This window comes from Microcebus murinus, chromosome 4 (genome assembly GCF_040939455.1).
Source record: "Microcebus murinus isolate Inina chromosome 4, M.murinus_Inina_mat1.0, whole genome shotgun sequence".
Lineage (NCBI taxonomy): Eukaryota > Metazoa > Chordata > Mammalia > Primates > Cheirogaleidae > Microcebus > Microcebus murinus.
In genome coordinates, this window is record NC_134107.1 from 42747588 (window position 1) to 42764507 (window position 16920).

The following is a 16920-nucleotide window of genomic DNA, read 5'->3' on the forward strand; positions in this document are numbered from 1 at the left end:
CTTGTCTTTATTTTCACCAAAAAATGATCACACCCATGTCTTGCTGGGCACTGAAAGTGGACCCAATTTTCAATTAGAATATTTAGACAAATGCAAAGTATTTGTCTTTAGCAATTTTTTAATGGGCTGAAAAGTCAAACATTTTCAAATTTGGGGAAAATATTCCTCACCTCCTTTGCTCTTGTCCTAGCTAATGGATCAGCATGCTATAAGTCACGTCCTTTCTCTTGGAAGACAGCCATGTGAACAGAATGGTCATGGTGAAGTGCTCAGAGATTAAACCCACTGGCCCCAGAAGTAGCAGCGACTGCTCTTTGGGCTTGCCCAGGGATGTTTTCTATGAGATGGTTTGATCACATTAAGCCTGAAAAAGCACAGCCCCTGCTCAAGCAAATAAGCCAACGAATGGAGAGGTGAGGGTGCAGGGGGCGGGGGGTGGGGGGTGGGGTGGGGGAGGGCATCATCCAAAGGGTCCTGCTGCCCTGGTCAAAGCGGGGACCCCAGCACAGCCCAAACCCCCACCAGCCACGAGAGAGTCACACAGCCAAGCTCCAAAGCCACAACAGATGGCATGGATGCAAGGAGGAAACACAGATACCTGAGTCCTTTCTTAGGCAAAGTGTTCCTATCAAGGTGCGGGTCACTGTAGGAAAGTTAAAACAAAAATAAGAACTTCAGAGAAGCACAGGGGAGGGAGGGAAAGTGAAGGGGGAGGGAAAGTGAAGGGGGAGGCTAGGGAGGGCTGAAGGGCCCTGGAGGAAGAGACTTACATCACCAGGGAGCGCGCCCTTATCCAGCTATGCATGCAACGCAGCACATTCACATCCACAGAAAACAAAAGAAACCCAGGCCTGGCCTGAGCTGACACCAGTACACACTTTACCCCAAGTCACCAGGAGGCCTCAGTTGCTTAACCTCAATGGCTCCTCCTTTTCCATAGGCTCAAGGCAAAGCTCAGGGGCTGCCCCACCTAGAAGCGGAGCCCATGCCTTTTGCTGCCCAGCAGCCTTCTCTGCACCCCACCACTGCTTTTCAGAGAGAGGGGTGCCATCCTTTGTGCACCCCTAACACAGCCTACACCTGAAATACCCCTGGCAATGACTTCAAGTGGGTGAAGGGACTTGTTGGAGGTTTCAAGAGGCCAGCAGTCTGCATACTTGGAATTCATCTGTAACAAAGTAAATTCCAGGTCTCCCTCAATTTCTGCGGTCCTTGTTGGGCGTAGCTAGGAGCTGAACCCTGGGCCCGAGTCAGGGCATGTTACAGCTTGCTGATAAAGTCAAGGCATTTGGATTTCCAAAGAACAAGAGTTTAAAGGCTTGGTTTGTGAGTCTGACAAAAACAAAGTTTTTTGCTGTTGATGGGGTGAAGAGGGTGTTTTATTCCCCCCTAGCAAGAAACAACATCTGCTTGTTATGTTTGGCAGAGTCATCGCTCCCCCACAAATTTCAGGTCAATAGCCACCTCCAAGGCCCACCCACAGCTGAGGGGGCAATCACAAGCACCTTTATTCGTAAAGTCTTAAGACTCCACATATTTTTTTTTTTTCGTTATCGTTACAGGAAATGGGCACACAGAACACAACAGTCTGCAAGACACAACGAGCCAAACTGCAGTGAAGGACTTGGAAAGGGAGAAGAGCCAGCTGTGCGGGGGAGTCGGGGAGGGGGACAGAGGTGAAGGCCACGCTGCACGGTGGGTGGTAGATCGCTTCTGGGTGTGTGTTGCGGGGAAGGCATGGGGAGAAGCTGGGAAGCAGGAGCATGCCACACGAGGCCACAGGAGATGCAAGTGAGAGCTTCTGCCACCCCAGACCAAGTGGAAAGGTTTGAGGTCGCCTTCCCAAAATGGGAATGAAGGAGTCAACCCAACTCCACCTCTCCCAGGGCTTTAGCAGACAGTGGAACAGACCCTCACTGGCATGTCTGGGTGTCACAGAGAACACTAGAGCCACAAGCACAAGCGGAAGCCTCAGGCCAGCAGCCTCACACAAGACATCTGGCTTGACAACAGACGGGCAGAGGAACCTGGAGGCTGGATGGGTCCCCGGCCTAGAATGTCATTACCTGTCCTGTTTCCTGGGCAGAGTACTTCTGCAGAACTTAGGGCTAGCAGCAGGGGAAGAGAGAGGGCTAGAAGTCCAGGCAGGTAGAAAACAAGAGAAGGACCATTAGCTTGGAAGAAAGGAGAGGTGTTACACACAACGATTAGAACATTTTTCTCATTCCCTGTGCTGATCCTGGCTTGCTTCCCTATGTGCAGAAACTGAGCACACATCACTACTGTAGTGAAATCTAGGGCTCTGAGCACATGTTTCAGTCTCTTGATTTCCTATCACTATGGCCAGCAGCTCTTCAGTAGGAGGGTGTTTGCCACGATGACCACCAAATCTACCCAGGTGCTTAAAGAGCATCCTGCCACACACTCTGTGGCTGCACCTGGTCACCTCCTCTGCGTGCAGTTACAAGAGGAGGGGAAAGAAGCAGTTGATGAACAAACAGAATAAAATGGAAAGATTTCAAAAGCTGAATGCCATTTCCAATGGTAACATACACCTGCCCCCAAGAGACTTCAAGCAGCTCCAAGCACCAAGAACATAATCACAGAGAAACAGATAACAGGGAGCAGGGCCAAGCTTAATTCCATCCCACACCGGCTTCCCCATGAAAGACAGCAGTAATTAGAAAGAGAGAAATCTCACAGGCAAAGGCTAATTGACATTTGGGATTCCTAGCCTAATCTACTTAATTTTGGAAGGGCGGTTTTTCTGAGCAATGCAGGCAGCCAGAGGCACGACACCAACCTTTCTGACAGTGTGGTCTTCACACTGTTGGTTCTGACAAAGGGAGTCAGGGAGTCGTCCTTAGCAGAGGCGATCAGGCCAGTGGAGGAATTGTGGCTCAGTCCCCCTCCACTGCCCAGGGAGATGTCAATGGACTCGCAGCTGGTGTGGAGGCTGCTAACGGACTGGAAGCCCAGGCCGTCCTTGCTAACGGCCGAGGAGCTGCTGGCGTTGGTGCCCCAGGTGAGGCTGTTGGAGGGGCCCGAGTGGGCTGAGCTGGGGCTGGAGGCTAGAGGAGACTGGTTGAGGTCCACGTTCTTACTGTAGAGAGGGCTGCTGCTCCCACTGCTCAGGACGCCACTGCCTGACGGGGAGTCTAGGTTACCTTGCTGGGTCATGGTGGCATGAGGATTGGAGATGACCACTGAGTTTTTCATGTTTTCAGCTGTGGCGATGGGCACTTGCTTGGTAGGCTTCCCACCAAAGAGTCTGTGAAGAGACAAAGGGTCGTGTGGGTTGAACTCCCAGTGCCAAGGGGTGCCGGACTGTTAATGAAGGGTGGAGCATAGGAGTGGGAGAGAACCCTTGGGGACAGATGCATGGCCATTACTGCAACAGCTAAAGGTGCTCCTCGGGGAAAGGTTGGCCACAGAGTGGGCCTGGACACAGGTGAATCACAGGCCGCCACCTTCAAGTTCTAGGCTGCAGCTGAGACCCCAGCTCTATGTGAGCCAGAGGGCGATGGGGAATGACTTTCTACAGGCCTGTCCGCATTGGTCCAAGACCTTCCTCCCCTTTCTTACTGTAAATGGACTAGACAACTGCTGTGGCTCAGGAAGCATCCAGAGGGGAAAAGTTGTCTTAATCATCTTTGAATCTCTGACCCCAGGCAAGAAGCAGGCACACAGGTTATGACAGCTCAACTCTGAGGGATTTGGTTTCTTTGATCTCTAAGCACGACACGCAGAATCGAGAACCTGAGTCTGGATCTGGATGGGGCCTGGGAAAGGCTCTTTGCAGATTTAGTCTCAATGGAAAGCTCAACTTGAAAGATGGGTCTGCCAGGGCCAGCCAGCCTGATGTATCCAACGACACACACAGAAAACTTGCCGAGTTCACAAGACCTTCGACCAGACACGCTGGATGTGAACTGAGTCTCCGTAACAGACACACAGAATGCCATTCTGTGTCATCTCCCCACTGCGCATGGCCAAAAATGTGTCTTCAGACCACAGGGAATTACACAAATGCCCCCCTCTTCCACTGGCAGAGAGCTCTCCAGTAGAATGGTGGAACTGTTTTAAAGTCAGAGGGTGGTCCACATTCTGGTAATAAAAGGGCTTTATTCCACCCATTAAAACCCATGCAGAATAAGTATTTCTGAAATGTGACAAAACTACTATGTATTCTGATGTGCAGATGGCCTTTCACCCAAGTACTCAAAGTGGCGTGAATCTGATCTCTGTTCTCTCCAAACAGATCTACAAATCTCCATCACTATAAAGACAAACAAACAACTAATCAATTAATCCCTACAGTGTCTGCGGACAGAGGAGAAACACTTTTCGTCTGGTGACAAGCGGGGACTAAAATATCCTAATGTAGAATCTTGGCTTTAGAATGCTTACATACTTCCAGTGACAGGATCCTCACTACCTTAAATGTATAACTCACTCCATTGCCAACCAATTCCAATTGCTAGAAAACCATAATCTTATCCATCTTTTTCTGACTTTTGCACAGTGCTTCTCATCCTATGTGTCACTACACAGAAAAAGTCCAATCTTTTGTCTGTTAGTCCTTCAAATGATTTGAAGAGAGTTATCTATCACATTTCACCTAAGATTTCTCTTCTCCATACTAATGCACACGAGAGAACTGAGAACACTTAACGATTTAGGAAAAATGTAATTTACCAGGAATTGGCTGAACGGTGCTCAATGCAGAGCCTGAGGAGATGCATGCATTTTCAAGTACTCTATTACACTAGCCTAAGGATCTAGTAAAATGCCTTTGTAGTGACTAAAGGAAATCTATAACACCAAACAGCAAATATTACATATAATACTTGAGGCAAGAAGCAGAGAAAATTCTCATTTACAAGGCAACCTGTTAAAACAACAAAGAGCAGCCCAAGAAGACCTTCCCCCTGAAAAAAATCATCATTACTGAAATTCTAATAATCAAGTCTAGACAAAGAACAGTGAACTGCTTCGTTATAGCTTTCATGTGGAATGCTTCTTCTGAAGTCTTTTCAAACATTCCTGTTCATCCACAAATATGTACAAGTGCATATAATTTTTACTTTTTCACTGCTTAATTTTCTATCCTTGGGATTTACTTTTTCTTACAACAAGAATTTTCCTGGGAAGGGATGAGCTCTAATGTATGCAGCTGCAGTTTGGGGATGGTCCAGTGGATATTAAAATGAGATAATAGGAATAGGAAAAAGTCTTATAAATTTAGAAGAAAGTATTAAAAAAAACAGTGAATAATATTTTCATATTAAGAACTTCTACCCAGAGGGAAAATGTGGGAAATGATGTCTTTTTAAGGTAATAGGAAATCAGTTTCTCTTTTCCAGAAATATCTCTGCTTTAAGAGGGTTTTTTGGTAATAAAGAAAGCTAAAATTATAGACTAACCTATATTATGCATGTAGTATAAAAAAGTATATGGGGGCTGGGCATGGTGACTTGTGCCTGTAATCCTAGCACTCTAGGAGGCTAAGGCAGGAGGATCACTTGAGGTCAGGAGTTCAAGACCAGCCTGAGCAAGACTGAGACCCTGTCTCTACTAAAAACGGAAAAAGAAAAGCTGGGTGTGGTGGTGTGTACCTGTAGTCCCAGCTACTTGGGAGGCTGAAGCAGGAGGATCACTTGAGCCCAGGAGTTTTAGGTTGCAGTGAGCTACTGATGAGGCTATTACACTCTAGCCCAGGCGACAGGGTGAGACCCTGTCTCAAAAAATTAAAAAAAAATTAACAAATAAAAAAGTATGTGGGGACATTGGGCTAGGGCTGTGTGAGAAAAGGATCTGACCAAGATCGCTGCCTGCCATAATGAGTAAGCTCAGCTGCTGAATTACCAAGGCAAGGAAAATCAAAAACAAAAATAGAAACAAAAAATGTCCCTCCCTTGAGCTCCCCGCCCAGGTCTGAGAGTCTATCAAGACCTCATCATGAATGGTGGCTAACTTCAACTGAGTGCTTACTATGGCCAGAAATGGCTACAAAGGTGAATCTTTACAAAAGCCAGGAGAAAAGTATCATCATCCTCATTTTACAGATGAGGAAACTGAGGCAGAGTTGTTAAGAAAGGTTACATGGCAGCTAATTAAAATGGACCCAGGATTACTGATCCCAGAGGATTGTGTTTTTCATCCCAACACGGGAAACAATCGGTCAACTGCAACATTACTGGGAGGATCTGACCAAACAGCTTTCCCGAGGACTAAAGTGGAGAAAAACAGAGGCTGCTTTAACCAAGAAATGGACATTATTAATCCAGGATGCCACTCCCTGTGTCCCAGGTCTGCCCGGTACCGTTTGTGTACCCACTTACCTGCGAAGCGTGGGAGAGGCCACGTCTGGGTACTTGGCCCCAGGCTGGAGAGTGGCCTGAGCCGGGCTGGACACAGGCGGGGCTGCAGGGTTCACTTTCACCGAGTTACAGGAAGCCACACTCTCGCTGTCCGATGAGATGCCTTTCTCCTTGTCTGTCTGGTTGACCAGACCTGGCAGCGAGCTGCCCAGGGCTGTCTTGGAAGGCTCCCTCAGCTTAGGCACCGGCAGGCCTGCGGACTTGCTGCTGATGTTGGAATCTATGCTGCTGGTACTAGACCTGTTCCCAGCCCCATTCCGGCTGTTGGACTTACTGGGCCTCGGCAAACTCCGGTACTGCAGGTTTGTCCGGGAGCTGAGAGACAGGTACCCGTCGTCCTGATTCTGAACCCCATCCATGCTCGACTTCCGGCCAGCAGACCTACCGACGAGCGCAGACGACTTTGGGATTTTGCCCAGTGTGGCTGACCTGCTGGTGACAGTGGCCCCGCTGGCTGTGATCATGGCCAGACCGGCGGCCGAGCCACTCTGCTTCTTGAACCCAAAGCTGTTGGCATTGGCAGAGGGTGTCCTCGAACTGCCAGGGAGGGGCTTTTTGGATTCATCACCACTGCTGCGGCCAGCATCAGATGGGGAGCGCTTCACCTGGGAGGCTTTGGGAGAAAGCCTTCCTTTCTCAGACACCTTTGCATCGTCTGTTTTTCCTAAGAGAGAGAGATCAGAAAGATTAGCCTGCAAACCGAGAGCCCAGCTCATGCATCGTGTCTATTTAAGATGCTTCCCTCCTCTCAAGAGCCGGCTCCCTTTTTCCTTGGGGAGGCAAAGGAAAGAGCTCTTTATAAAGATAATATAGTCTACCACTGTCACTGTGAGCCTTTAGGAAATGTCAATGATTTTACTCATTTGCAAAGCAGTCTAAATTTACCCAGAATGAAGCAAAGCCAGTCAATCATTGATATGTCTGGGGAAAAAATATATATATCCTGCTTTTTGCTAACCTTTCATGCTCCGTCCATTAAAAAGCTGTCCTTAATGTGTCCGGGGGGCACCCCTGCCCTGTTTATACACATTTCCTCAATCATGGACAACATCGACTCCACATACTGACAGCTTGTGAACTCATGCCCTTGACTAGCCTGCTCTGGGTGTGTTAACTCTTCCCCAGTACACACTGAAACCGACTCAATGTGCCCCAGCAGCTGAACCATCCCCAGAGCTGAAGAGGTTCACGGGCTTACGCATTTCCACTTAGGAAAAGGCAGGGATGTGCACCTCCGTGAAAGCTGGTTGTTAGCAGAGTACAAACCCTAAGAGGAAAGACACAACACCGAGTCCTTGCTAGAGGCACTGTGGTTTTGGTTTTCAAGCTGACAACTGCGGAGGCAAGACGGCGCCAGCCTCTCACTCACCGGTTCCGGGGGTCTTCAGAGCACCTGCTGGGGCGGACGGCTTCGTCCTCGGCATGGTGATGCCCACCTGAGCTGTCATGCCTCGCCGCCACGAGCCCGTCTGTGAGATGACGGGGTTCTTCTTGCCCGACGTGCTTTTGTCGGACTCGTCGGACACGTCGGAAGGGTTCCGCCTCCACTTGGAGCCCGGCTCCATCTTTACGCCGCTGTCCGAGCCTCCGTCTGATTTCTTGACATCATCGCCGGACCACAGGGGAGTCCTCTCCACCTGCGAGTGTTTCTCAGCGTCGGTCTGTGGACAGAGACTCCCCGAATTAGTCCTCCCTACATCCCAGGCTCGGGAGCCCCTCACTCCAAAGGTGAAAACGACAACACACTGGACTGGAGGGAGAAATAATAATTCCTTCACAAATGTCTGGACTTTGGTACTTTGGCTATCTTATTAAGAAGCCTGGTTTTTTTGGTGGGGGTGGTGGTGGTAAAAAAGTAAATAATATAAATGTATCCTTAGAAGGGAGTGAGGGAGGAAGAGTAAAAGGTTCCTGGGGGAAAAAAGAGGGAGAGCCCTGGGGGGGAGAACCGACAGATGGAGACGCGGGGGAATTCGGCTGCCAACTCTCTGCCACTTGGAGACAAGCCTCCTCCAACTCCCGCCGCTCGGTCTCTAACCAGCATCCAGCCTCCTGGCCCGTCTCCCTTTGTTCTGCCTTCTTGCCATCACTCCACTGCCAGCGAGGTCTGTAGAGCTGACACGCCACGCCAGGGAGCGAGCAAGCGAGGGTGGCTGCTGGTTCCACGGAGTCAGGTGGAGCCAGGAGCCGAGGAGGCAACCCCTCCAGTGGCACTTCCCGCAAATGCTCAGCGCCAATGGTGCCTGCCCCACAGCCCAGCAGCATTTATATACGCCCCTGTTCTGCTCCCCTTGTGGGATTCTGTTCAGACAAGGGATATAATTAGCCAGCTTTCTCTGGAAGAGCCCTGACCTGCTGGCCGTGGAACCCAGGAGGGGAAAGAAGTGTGACGTTAATGATCTCCTGCAGCTCAGAGGCACAAAGCTGACCAGAATGCTTTGGAGGCCTCCTGGGGTGGGAGGCCAGTCTTGGGGTGCCAGCGGGGAGCAGCAGCACCGGGAACGGGGAAGGCAGGTCAGAGCACTTTCCGGGTGGCTGCACTAAGATAGCATCCCGCATTTGCCATATTTAACCACCGAGAGTGGGCAATGTCAGCAATGTGGGACATTAAAATGAACACCTGGCGAGAATCTGGCCTGATGCCTGTCATCCAAGAGTGGTACAGATGCCTTCCTCCGTGGACTACAATGGCTGGATGGGACAAAAGGTAAAAACAGACAAGCAGCCGAGTTTAATTGCCTCTGTCTCTTCCCCAACCCCCTCCTCCTTATGAATTCCACTCATCCATTATAGCTGCCTTACGGGTTCTTGCATTTGTTTTCTCCAGCTAGGCACTAGAGATATGAAGACAAAAACACACTTGCTAACTATGAGCAGCTCATCCTTCTGCTGTGACCTGGGCCACAGTGAGGGGAGTTCCCATGTGTGGGCAGAGCAGGAGCAGTCCGAGCTTGGTGAGTGAGTGGGTGAATGACAAGCACTGCTTTTCGGGCCATAACATACTTCAGCGGAATGATCTCACCCGGTCCCAGCCACTATCCAATCAAGGAGGGCAAGCAGGTGACTGTATTTCATCGCAATTGTGCAGAGGAGCAGAAACTCAAGTTACCCACTCCCTGTGCCAGCCAGCCCAGCCCAGAACCAGAACTTAGCCAATGCTCACTGTCCCTCAGTTGCCGCAGAGGGTCAGAGAATCTGCGGGTCAGGCCAGTCCCCACCCTGCATGGAGTTTACAGTCCAGGGAGCAAGGCAGAGTCAATAAAGGTGTACTTGTGAATGACAAAGATTATCATAAAGAAAAGGACAAGGAGTCTGAGAGAAATACAGGCTTTGATATCCTTCATACTGTGATGATGGGGGTGAGGGCGGTGGTCAGGTAAGGCTTTTTTGAAGAAGTACCCTAAATAATGAGAAGCTATACTTAAGGAAGATCATGCCAGGCAGAGGGAACCGCATGTACAAAGGCCCTGAGGCTAGAAAGAACTTGGCTTTGGAAGCATTCACTCGCCAAATATTTAGTGGGTGCCACAACGTGCCAGGCAAGCTTATTTGAATACCGCAATGAACAGATGAAAATTGTTACCCCCATGGAGCTTAAGTTCAAGTACATCCTATTAACAATATATTCTAAGAGGTACTGAAAATTTAGCACATGCCACACCCTGAGTTACTGTATTATTTATTCTTTGAATGTTCCTATACCTACACCCCCAATCAAATTGTGATGGTGCTGATAATGGCAGCGTAACCAGTAAAATTTATTGAGCACTCACCATGTGCCAGGCACTAAGCTAATGATATGTACTGTTGAATTTAATTCTTACCAAAAACATATGAGGAAGTTACAGTTAATATTGTCAATTTTATATGAGAAAAGTGAGGCACAGGATGGAGAAGAAAACTGCCCAAGATCGCTCAGTGAGGAGGAAGAGATGCAGGGATTCCAGGGAATCTAAAAGCAGAGCCCACGTTATAACCACTGTGCCATGTTGCCTTCCTGGAGGACACGTCCAAGGAGATGAGACATTTCTGCACACTCAGTAGATTCCCCTTCCATACTGGCAGGCTGGCTGGCCACTTGCCAGCCCCAGTCCCAGAGCAGATCTAGCCCAGCCTGTGGGTGGGAACTCTAGAACCCAATGCCATCAACAGCAGAGAGAGTGTGCATGTTCCTGGCCCAGGACCATGGCTCGATTCTCTCTCTCTGGAGAGAACAGTCATCCAACCATCACACCTCTGCTAACTTGGTCCAGGGTGGCAGTTTCCCAGCTCTACTCTGAACCGCTGGGCATTTGCCCTGGGACACTCTATGGGCTCTGAGTTCACATCTCCTTAGCAGATCCTTCCTGAGCTGCTGGACCATGTGGGGGAACCTCTCGGTATCAACAAAAGAGTAAACTGGGACTTACTCATCCTCCCTGTCCACAGAGCTTGCAACAGCGGGGCCAGCCAGCAGGATGTCCACGTTGGGGGGACACACACAGAGCTCCATCCTCCCTTTCTCTGACACCTTTGCCAGTGACTCCCACCTCTGTGCCACCAGCTTTCTGGAGGATTTTCTTATTGCCCCTACTTGGAAGGAGGAGAAGTAAGCCACGCAGAAGGGACCTGGGGCAGGGGGAGGCACATCTTCTTAGAGAGAGAGAGAGAAACCAAGGCGAGGCCTAAGGAAGAGAAGGAAGCTTGGCCTGACGTGGGGGACGGCGCGGGCTTTGGGTCTGACGGATCGAGCTTCAAGTGCTGCGTGCTGCCCCTCATTTGCTGTGTGTGACCCTGAAGGATGCCGCTTCTCTTCTCGGAGATTACTACCTTGTGTACAAAACGGGGATGATAACAACTAGGCTTCTCAGAGGTTTGATGGTGGGCTCCACGAACGGAATGTGGAGGGACTCCGTAGGCGGTGGCTGTTTTTCTCACTGACTCTTTCGCCTCTCAAAACTCCCAGCACTCTGCTGTCCATCTCCTGCACTTGCCCCACCGTTGTCTGGCATTAGGTTGGACAGGGTGCTTGTCCTTGCTGCTACTGGGCCACTGTGCCCCAAGCAGGCAGGGATCCTCCCTCCTCAGGTCGCGTCCCCTGTGGACCTGGATGCTGAGCTGGCTGACGTCTGAGCCCCGGCAACGGCGGCAATGGTAACTGGCATCACCACCTGCCACTCATGCTGCCGGGCACTGTGTCCCTCTGCACACAGCCTTAGTTCCTCATACCCTCTGAGGATACTGGATTATTTTCCATATTTTACACACCAGGAAAATACAGGTTTGAAGAGGAAAAATGACTTGCCCAAAGTCGGAAGCAGCAGCCCCCAGTAGGTGAGCAAAGGAGGCACCCTCCCCACCCCCAGCCAAACCCCATCTCTACCCCCTACACCAACACCCAGAGGACAGTGAGAGAACTCCAGGGTCAGCCAAGGCCACACAGGACGGGAATCCTTGCCACACCATTCAGAATTTTACTTCCCTAAGTCATAAAAAAAAAACTGACATTGAATTATCCTTTCTCCTCTGCATATTTCACAGACGTTGAAAATGAAAGGAAACCCTGAGGTGTGCATCTTCACACCTGAGTGCTGGGAACGGTGCCTTCCACAGCACCGAGAGAAAAGACCGGTCAGGGACACGAGTGGACAGAGGGGTATGCGGGGAGTCGTGTGTGTCACCAACACACTGCCCCCAAAATAAATCACTGCAAGTAGGCCAGGCGCTGTGGCTCACGCCTGTAATCCTAGCTCTTGGGAGGCCGAGGCGGGCGGATTGCTCAAGGTCAGGAGTTCAAAACCAGCCTGAGCAAGAGCGAGACCCCGTCTCTACTATAAATAGAAAGAAATTAATTGGCCAACTGATATATATATAAAAAATTAGCCGGGCATGGTGGCACATGCCTATAGTCCCAGCTACCCGGGAGGCTGAGGCAGAAGGATCACTCGAGCCCAGGAGTTTGAGGTTGCTGTGAGCTAGGCTGATGCCACGGCACTCACTATAGCCTGGGCAACAAAGCGAGACTCTGTCTCAAAAAAAAAACCAAAAAAAAACAACAAAAAAAAAAACACTGCAAGTAGAAGATGACTTGCTTTGGAACTACAAACAAAATATATTGAGAGCAGTCAACTTTTAGTCACTGACACGAATGGAGGAGGGAGGCAGAGGGACAGGGTGTCAGAAGGGAGGGAGGAAAGTAACTTCTGAGCAACTCTCAAATCTCAGGCACCGGGTTATGTTCAGATGAAGTATTTCCAAGTCAATTTCACACTCACCCTTCAAGACAGGTCAAGCTGCCGTGTTGTTATGGGAGGGAAGGCAGAGGCTTGGAGGAGCTGTTATCTTGTCCATCCAAGGAGGTCACCGAGTGTGAGCACATGACTCAAGACCACCTGACTTCAAAGTCACACCATCTCCCTGACAGCAATCTGGCTTGGCTGCCCAACCGGACTCACCAGCTCTCCTGGAGGAAGTCGGTGGACGGGCTCTCCGGCCTCAGGCAGGGCATTCTCTGCCCAGCACAGCGAGAAGCAGCAGCACAGGGTCTCTGGGCGACTGGGCACGTATGCCCCGTGGAGGGCACCCTTCGGTGCTCCTCAATGTCCCCCAGGAACACGGAGTCCCTCACAGACAAAGGGAACCTCCATTCCCAAAGATCCGCCTCCTCCCCTTTCAATCAGCTGCACAGGCTGCTCCTTAGGTTTCCACACAATAACTTCCCTGCTCCTTAGATGCACTTCCTTTGGCCGTTCTGCAGACGCCTTCAAATAGGAAAACCTAGGCGGGCAACCTGTCCTCAACTTGCTTTCCGGACAGACACACTGAGCCACTTCCTCCTGCCTCCCTACGCCCTGCCCTGCAGACTGCGTGCTGCCCCTTGTCCAGAGTAAACCAGCATGTGACGAGAGCCGCAGCACAGAAGGCACAGCTCTTGGAAAGGGTGCAACGCACATCTCCCCGCTGCCTGCTGCTGCTCGGAGAGGAGTAATGGCCCTTAGCATTCCTCAGAGTGAGATGGGGAAGAGGGTGGGAGCTGCGAATTATGCTGATTCAAATATTTTGAGATGCTCCCTGGACAGGAACAAAGGGAATGTCACTAAAAATCCATTTAAAGAAACCATTGCAACAGAAATCTTAGTAAGTATTGGCACAGTCTGCATTTATTTTACTCCAAGACCTATTCTTCTAGTTTTTTTTTTTTGTTTGTTTTAACTCAGGTAGTTTTTAAATACTCAGGAAAAAAAAACCACACAATGAACAGTAAGCCTTTTGTATCCCTTGAAATAACTTCTGATCTTGATCAGAAGATATGTTTATATAGAATTCTTGGACCTTTTCTGACTTGACATTTGCAAGGCGAAGGCAAAGAGCTGGTCCAAAGAATCATTTGCAAATCCCAGATGTTTACTCTGTAGCAATGTGGAACAGAGAGATTCTTCCAACATGGTGTTTTACTGGCCCAACCTGCATCTTTGGGGCAAGCCTCCCTACCTTGCAAGTACACAAGAGCAATTTCACTGATTCACCAGTACCTATCTCTGTAGTACCGCTCATAACCCGCATGCCTCCTGGATACACACACCCAGGTGGTCAATTCCTTGGTATCTAAGGACAGTCTAGAAGTTTGGTGGTTGTTAGCTTGAATACAAAATGAATTTTTGGGAATATACTAGTGTCCGCAAGGAAAGGAAAACTGGTGGATATCATGACATTTGGTATATGGTAGATGGCAGGAATACAGGCTAGCTGGGTGTTTCTAACTTGTGTCTAATCACCAGTTAAACAGTGATCATTCTTAGGCAATGTGGCTTGGGTTTGGTTTTTTATGTAGTAAAGTGCACAATCTAAGTACATAGCTTGAGGCCGGGCACGGTGGCTCACACCTGTAATCCTGGCTCTCTGGGAGGCTGAGGTGGGAGGATTGCTCAAGGTCAGGAGTTCAAAACCAGCCTGAGCAAGAACGAGACCCCCGTCTCTACTAAAACTAGAAAGAAATTAATTGGCCAACTAATATATAGAGAAAAAATTAGCCGGGCATGGTGGTGCATGCCTGTAGTCCCAGCTACTTGGGAGGCTGAGGCAGGAGGATTGCTTGAGCCCAGGAGTTTGAGGTTGCTGTGAGCTACGCTGACGCCACGGCACTCTAGCCTGGGTAACAGAGTAAGACTCTGTCTCAAAAAAAAAAAAAAGAAAAAAGTACATAGCTTGAATAAATTTTATGAAATTACCATACATAACTACCATGCAGATCAAGATATAGAACTTTACCAGCACCCCCAATATGATCCCCTTCTAGTCATTTGGGTAGTATTTTTTAAAAACACAAATCCACCCTCACTCCTGAACAGCAACTAGAAATACTGGCTAAAATGAGAACCCAAGGAGTGACTGGCAGTCCCAGAAGCAACACATAATATATTTCATCAGGCAGGCAATGTTTCCATTTCTGTGGGACAGAATTACTCCCACAGTCGAATGCATCCTTTCTTTAGCCCTATCTTCAGCAAAGAGAAGCTTTTGAAAGCAGAGACATTTCCAAAGTAGCTCCTATCTGTATAGAGCCAAAACCAGCTGGGGCAGGAAGAGGATATGGGAGGAAGGGAGTGAAGAAGAGGCAGTGTTAGTTCTGCCCTCCCCGCCGTCACTCTGGGAGCCTTTGTCCTGATAGATTTTTCCCAAGGGTTCACCCAAGACAGTGGCCCCCGCTGGTGGGAGGGGCCAATCGTGACAAAGATTCCAGCCCACTATGCCAGCACCACCCTGGCTGGCCGGTCCCAAGTTGGGGGACAAGCTATGAGGAGGGATGGCACTTCACTTTTCCACTGGTAAAATGGGCTCACTAGAACCACCCTCTGCCAACCACTACGGAGTGGCCCAGTGCACGTGCCCACACGAAACCCACTGGACCTGAGACATAAAGCCTGAGAGCTTAAGGCAGGGGCTGCAAACGTGGGTGCCTCGGGGTCAGGCCGGCACTTGAGAGAGTGCAGCTGGCGGGCAGGTAGCAGCAGCTGTGCACACTGGAACAGGAGCCCCCGGTCTAACGGGGGCGGGCATGGGGGCGTCTGCTGACTGTCACCCTGCGGAGAATGTAGGGCGAAGGAAGCAGTATTTCTGACTTTTCAAGAGAAACCAGAAATATCCTTCCATGTGAAATAATGCAGTTTTTAAAATCTGACATGGAATCTGGTTTAAAGGAAGAGGAATACTGTGGGCCAAATAAAACGCTTCGGCAGGAGGATGTGACCAACAGTGTCCAGCCTCAGGCCGGGACGCACTGGTCTTGCGCACCGGGGCTGTTCGGCTTCGTCCCTCTCCATCCGACTTGAGGGATCAGACACGCGCCCCGGACGACAGTGCCTTACTGCGGCAAGGAGGGGACGCACACTCTAGGCTGAGAACTGCCAAAGTCCAACATCACTTTCTGTTTGTTTATTTAAACAGATTATGAAGCTGAAGTCCAGGGAGGAAATGTGAGGCCACCAAGCCACATGGTGAGTGGGTGACTCCCGTTTCCACTGCCCCCTGCCTGACCCCTTCCTGGCAGGCTGGGGCCGGGCCAGGAGATGAGCGCACAGGCAGCAGGAGGCTGGGCCTGCTCTCGCCACCCTGGGGATCCTGCCCACCCCGAACGGCCCTCTCACCCCTCCAGCCCAAGGCTCCCTGCGAGCAGGGGCCACTGAGCAGCCCCGGGGCCCTGTGTCCCTTACCTGCGCGTCCAGGTTTTTGCGGGAGGAGGCAGGTGTGTTGGCGTAGGAGCTGATGGAGGAGCTGGTGTTGATGTCATCAGTGCTGAGGTTGTCTATGGTGTCGCTGATGCCGCTGCTCACGGAGCTGCTGTCATCCCAGCTGTCAAGACAAACACAACCTGAGCACCGAAACCTCGCGCCGCTCCCGCGCAGGCTGACGGCACAGACGAATGTGCACCGTTCCCGAAAGGACCCGGCCTGGGTCATCAAGCCCCAGGTAAGGTTCTTTGCCTCAGATGTGACTCTTCCGAGGTCACCGTCCAGCCTTGCTGCTTGGGACGGGCAGCCGGGCGAAGTGGCCGATGGGTGCCTTCCGCAAACCGTGGGTGCTTCCACGAGCAGAGGTGGCTACCGACACCACCTGCGTCCTGCCCTGTCCTCAGCTTCATCTTGGGAACTTGACGAAAGCCAAGCAGCAGAGCAGGAGCAGTGAGTTTGGGGCTAGAGCTGAAAGTGTGTGGGGAAAGAGCCCACATCGGCCCCTGCCCAGGGGTCAGGGTGGCAGAAGAGCTGCTGTGTGACTTCTCCAGACTCCACTGCTGGAACGAGATGCCGAGCGAAGGCGAGTGGCAACAGTCGGCAGAACGTGTCAACTTTATTAGTGGCTCTGATTCTGATAATACCCCAGAAAACACCTAAAATAGAGTTCCCCATTTCCCAACCCCCAAACCAACTGAGGTCAACCCCAAGCTGCTCAAGCCCCATCTCCCTGCAATGATTCCCCATTCTTTTTTTTCTTCTTACCATCTCCATACCCGCCCACATTGCCGTATTTAATCCAGCCGCCAGTCCCATCACGTCTGCTTACA

General features: G+C 50.4%; 1 protein-coding gene across 9 annotated transcripts in view; it reads right to left on the reverse strand.

The window, feature by feature from the left end:
• Positions 1-16920, reverse strand: part of NAV2 (neuron navigator 2) — a 378822-nt gene that overhangs the window by 59384 nt on the left and 302518 nt on the right. For 6 of the 9 annotated variants that reach the window (XR_012918953.1, XM_012756707.2, XM_012756702.3 and 3 more), the window contains 6 exons: positions 16073-16211; positions 7753-8044; positions 6345-7047; positions 2804-3271; positions 2067-2132; positions 599-643 (listed from right to left, as the gene is read on the reverse strand). Coding sequence is in view for 8 of the 9 variants with exons in the window: in XM_012756707.2 (XP_012612161.1) it covers positions 599-643; positions 2067-2132; positions 2804-3271; positions 6345-7047; positions 7753-8044; positions 16073-16211 (1713 nt within the window). In the remaining variant the exon portion in view is untranslated. The remainder of the gene's footprint in view (positions 1-598; positions 644-2066; positions 2133-2803; positions 3272-6344; positions 7048-7752; positions 8045-16072; positions 16212-16920) is intronic. The other 3 variants (XM_012756722.3, XM_012756706.3, XM_012756709.2) reach the window with 2 other exon arrangements.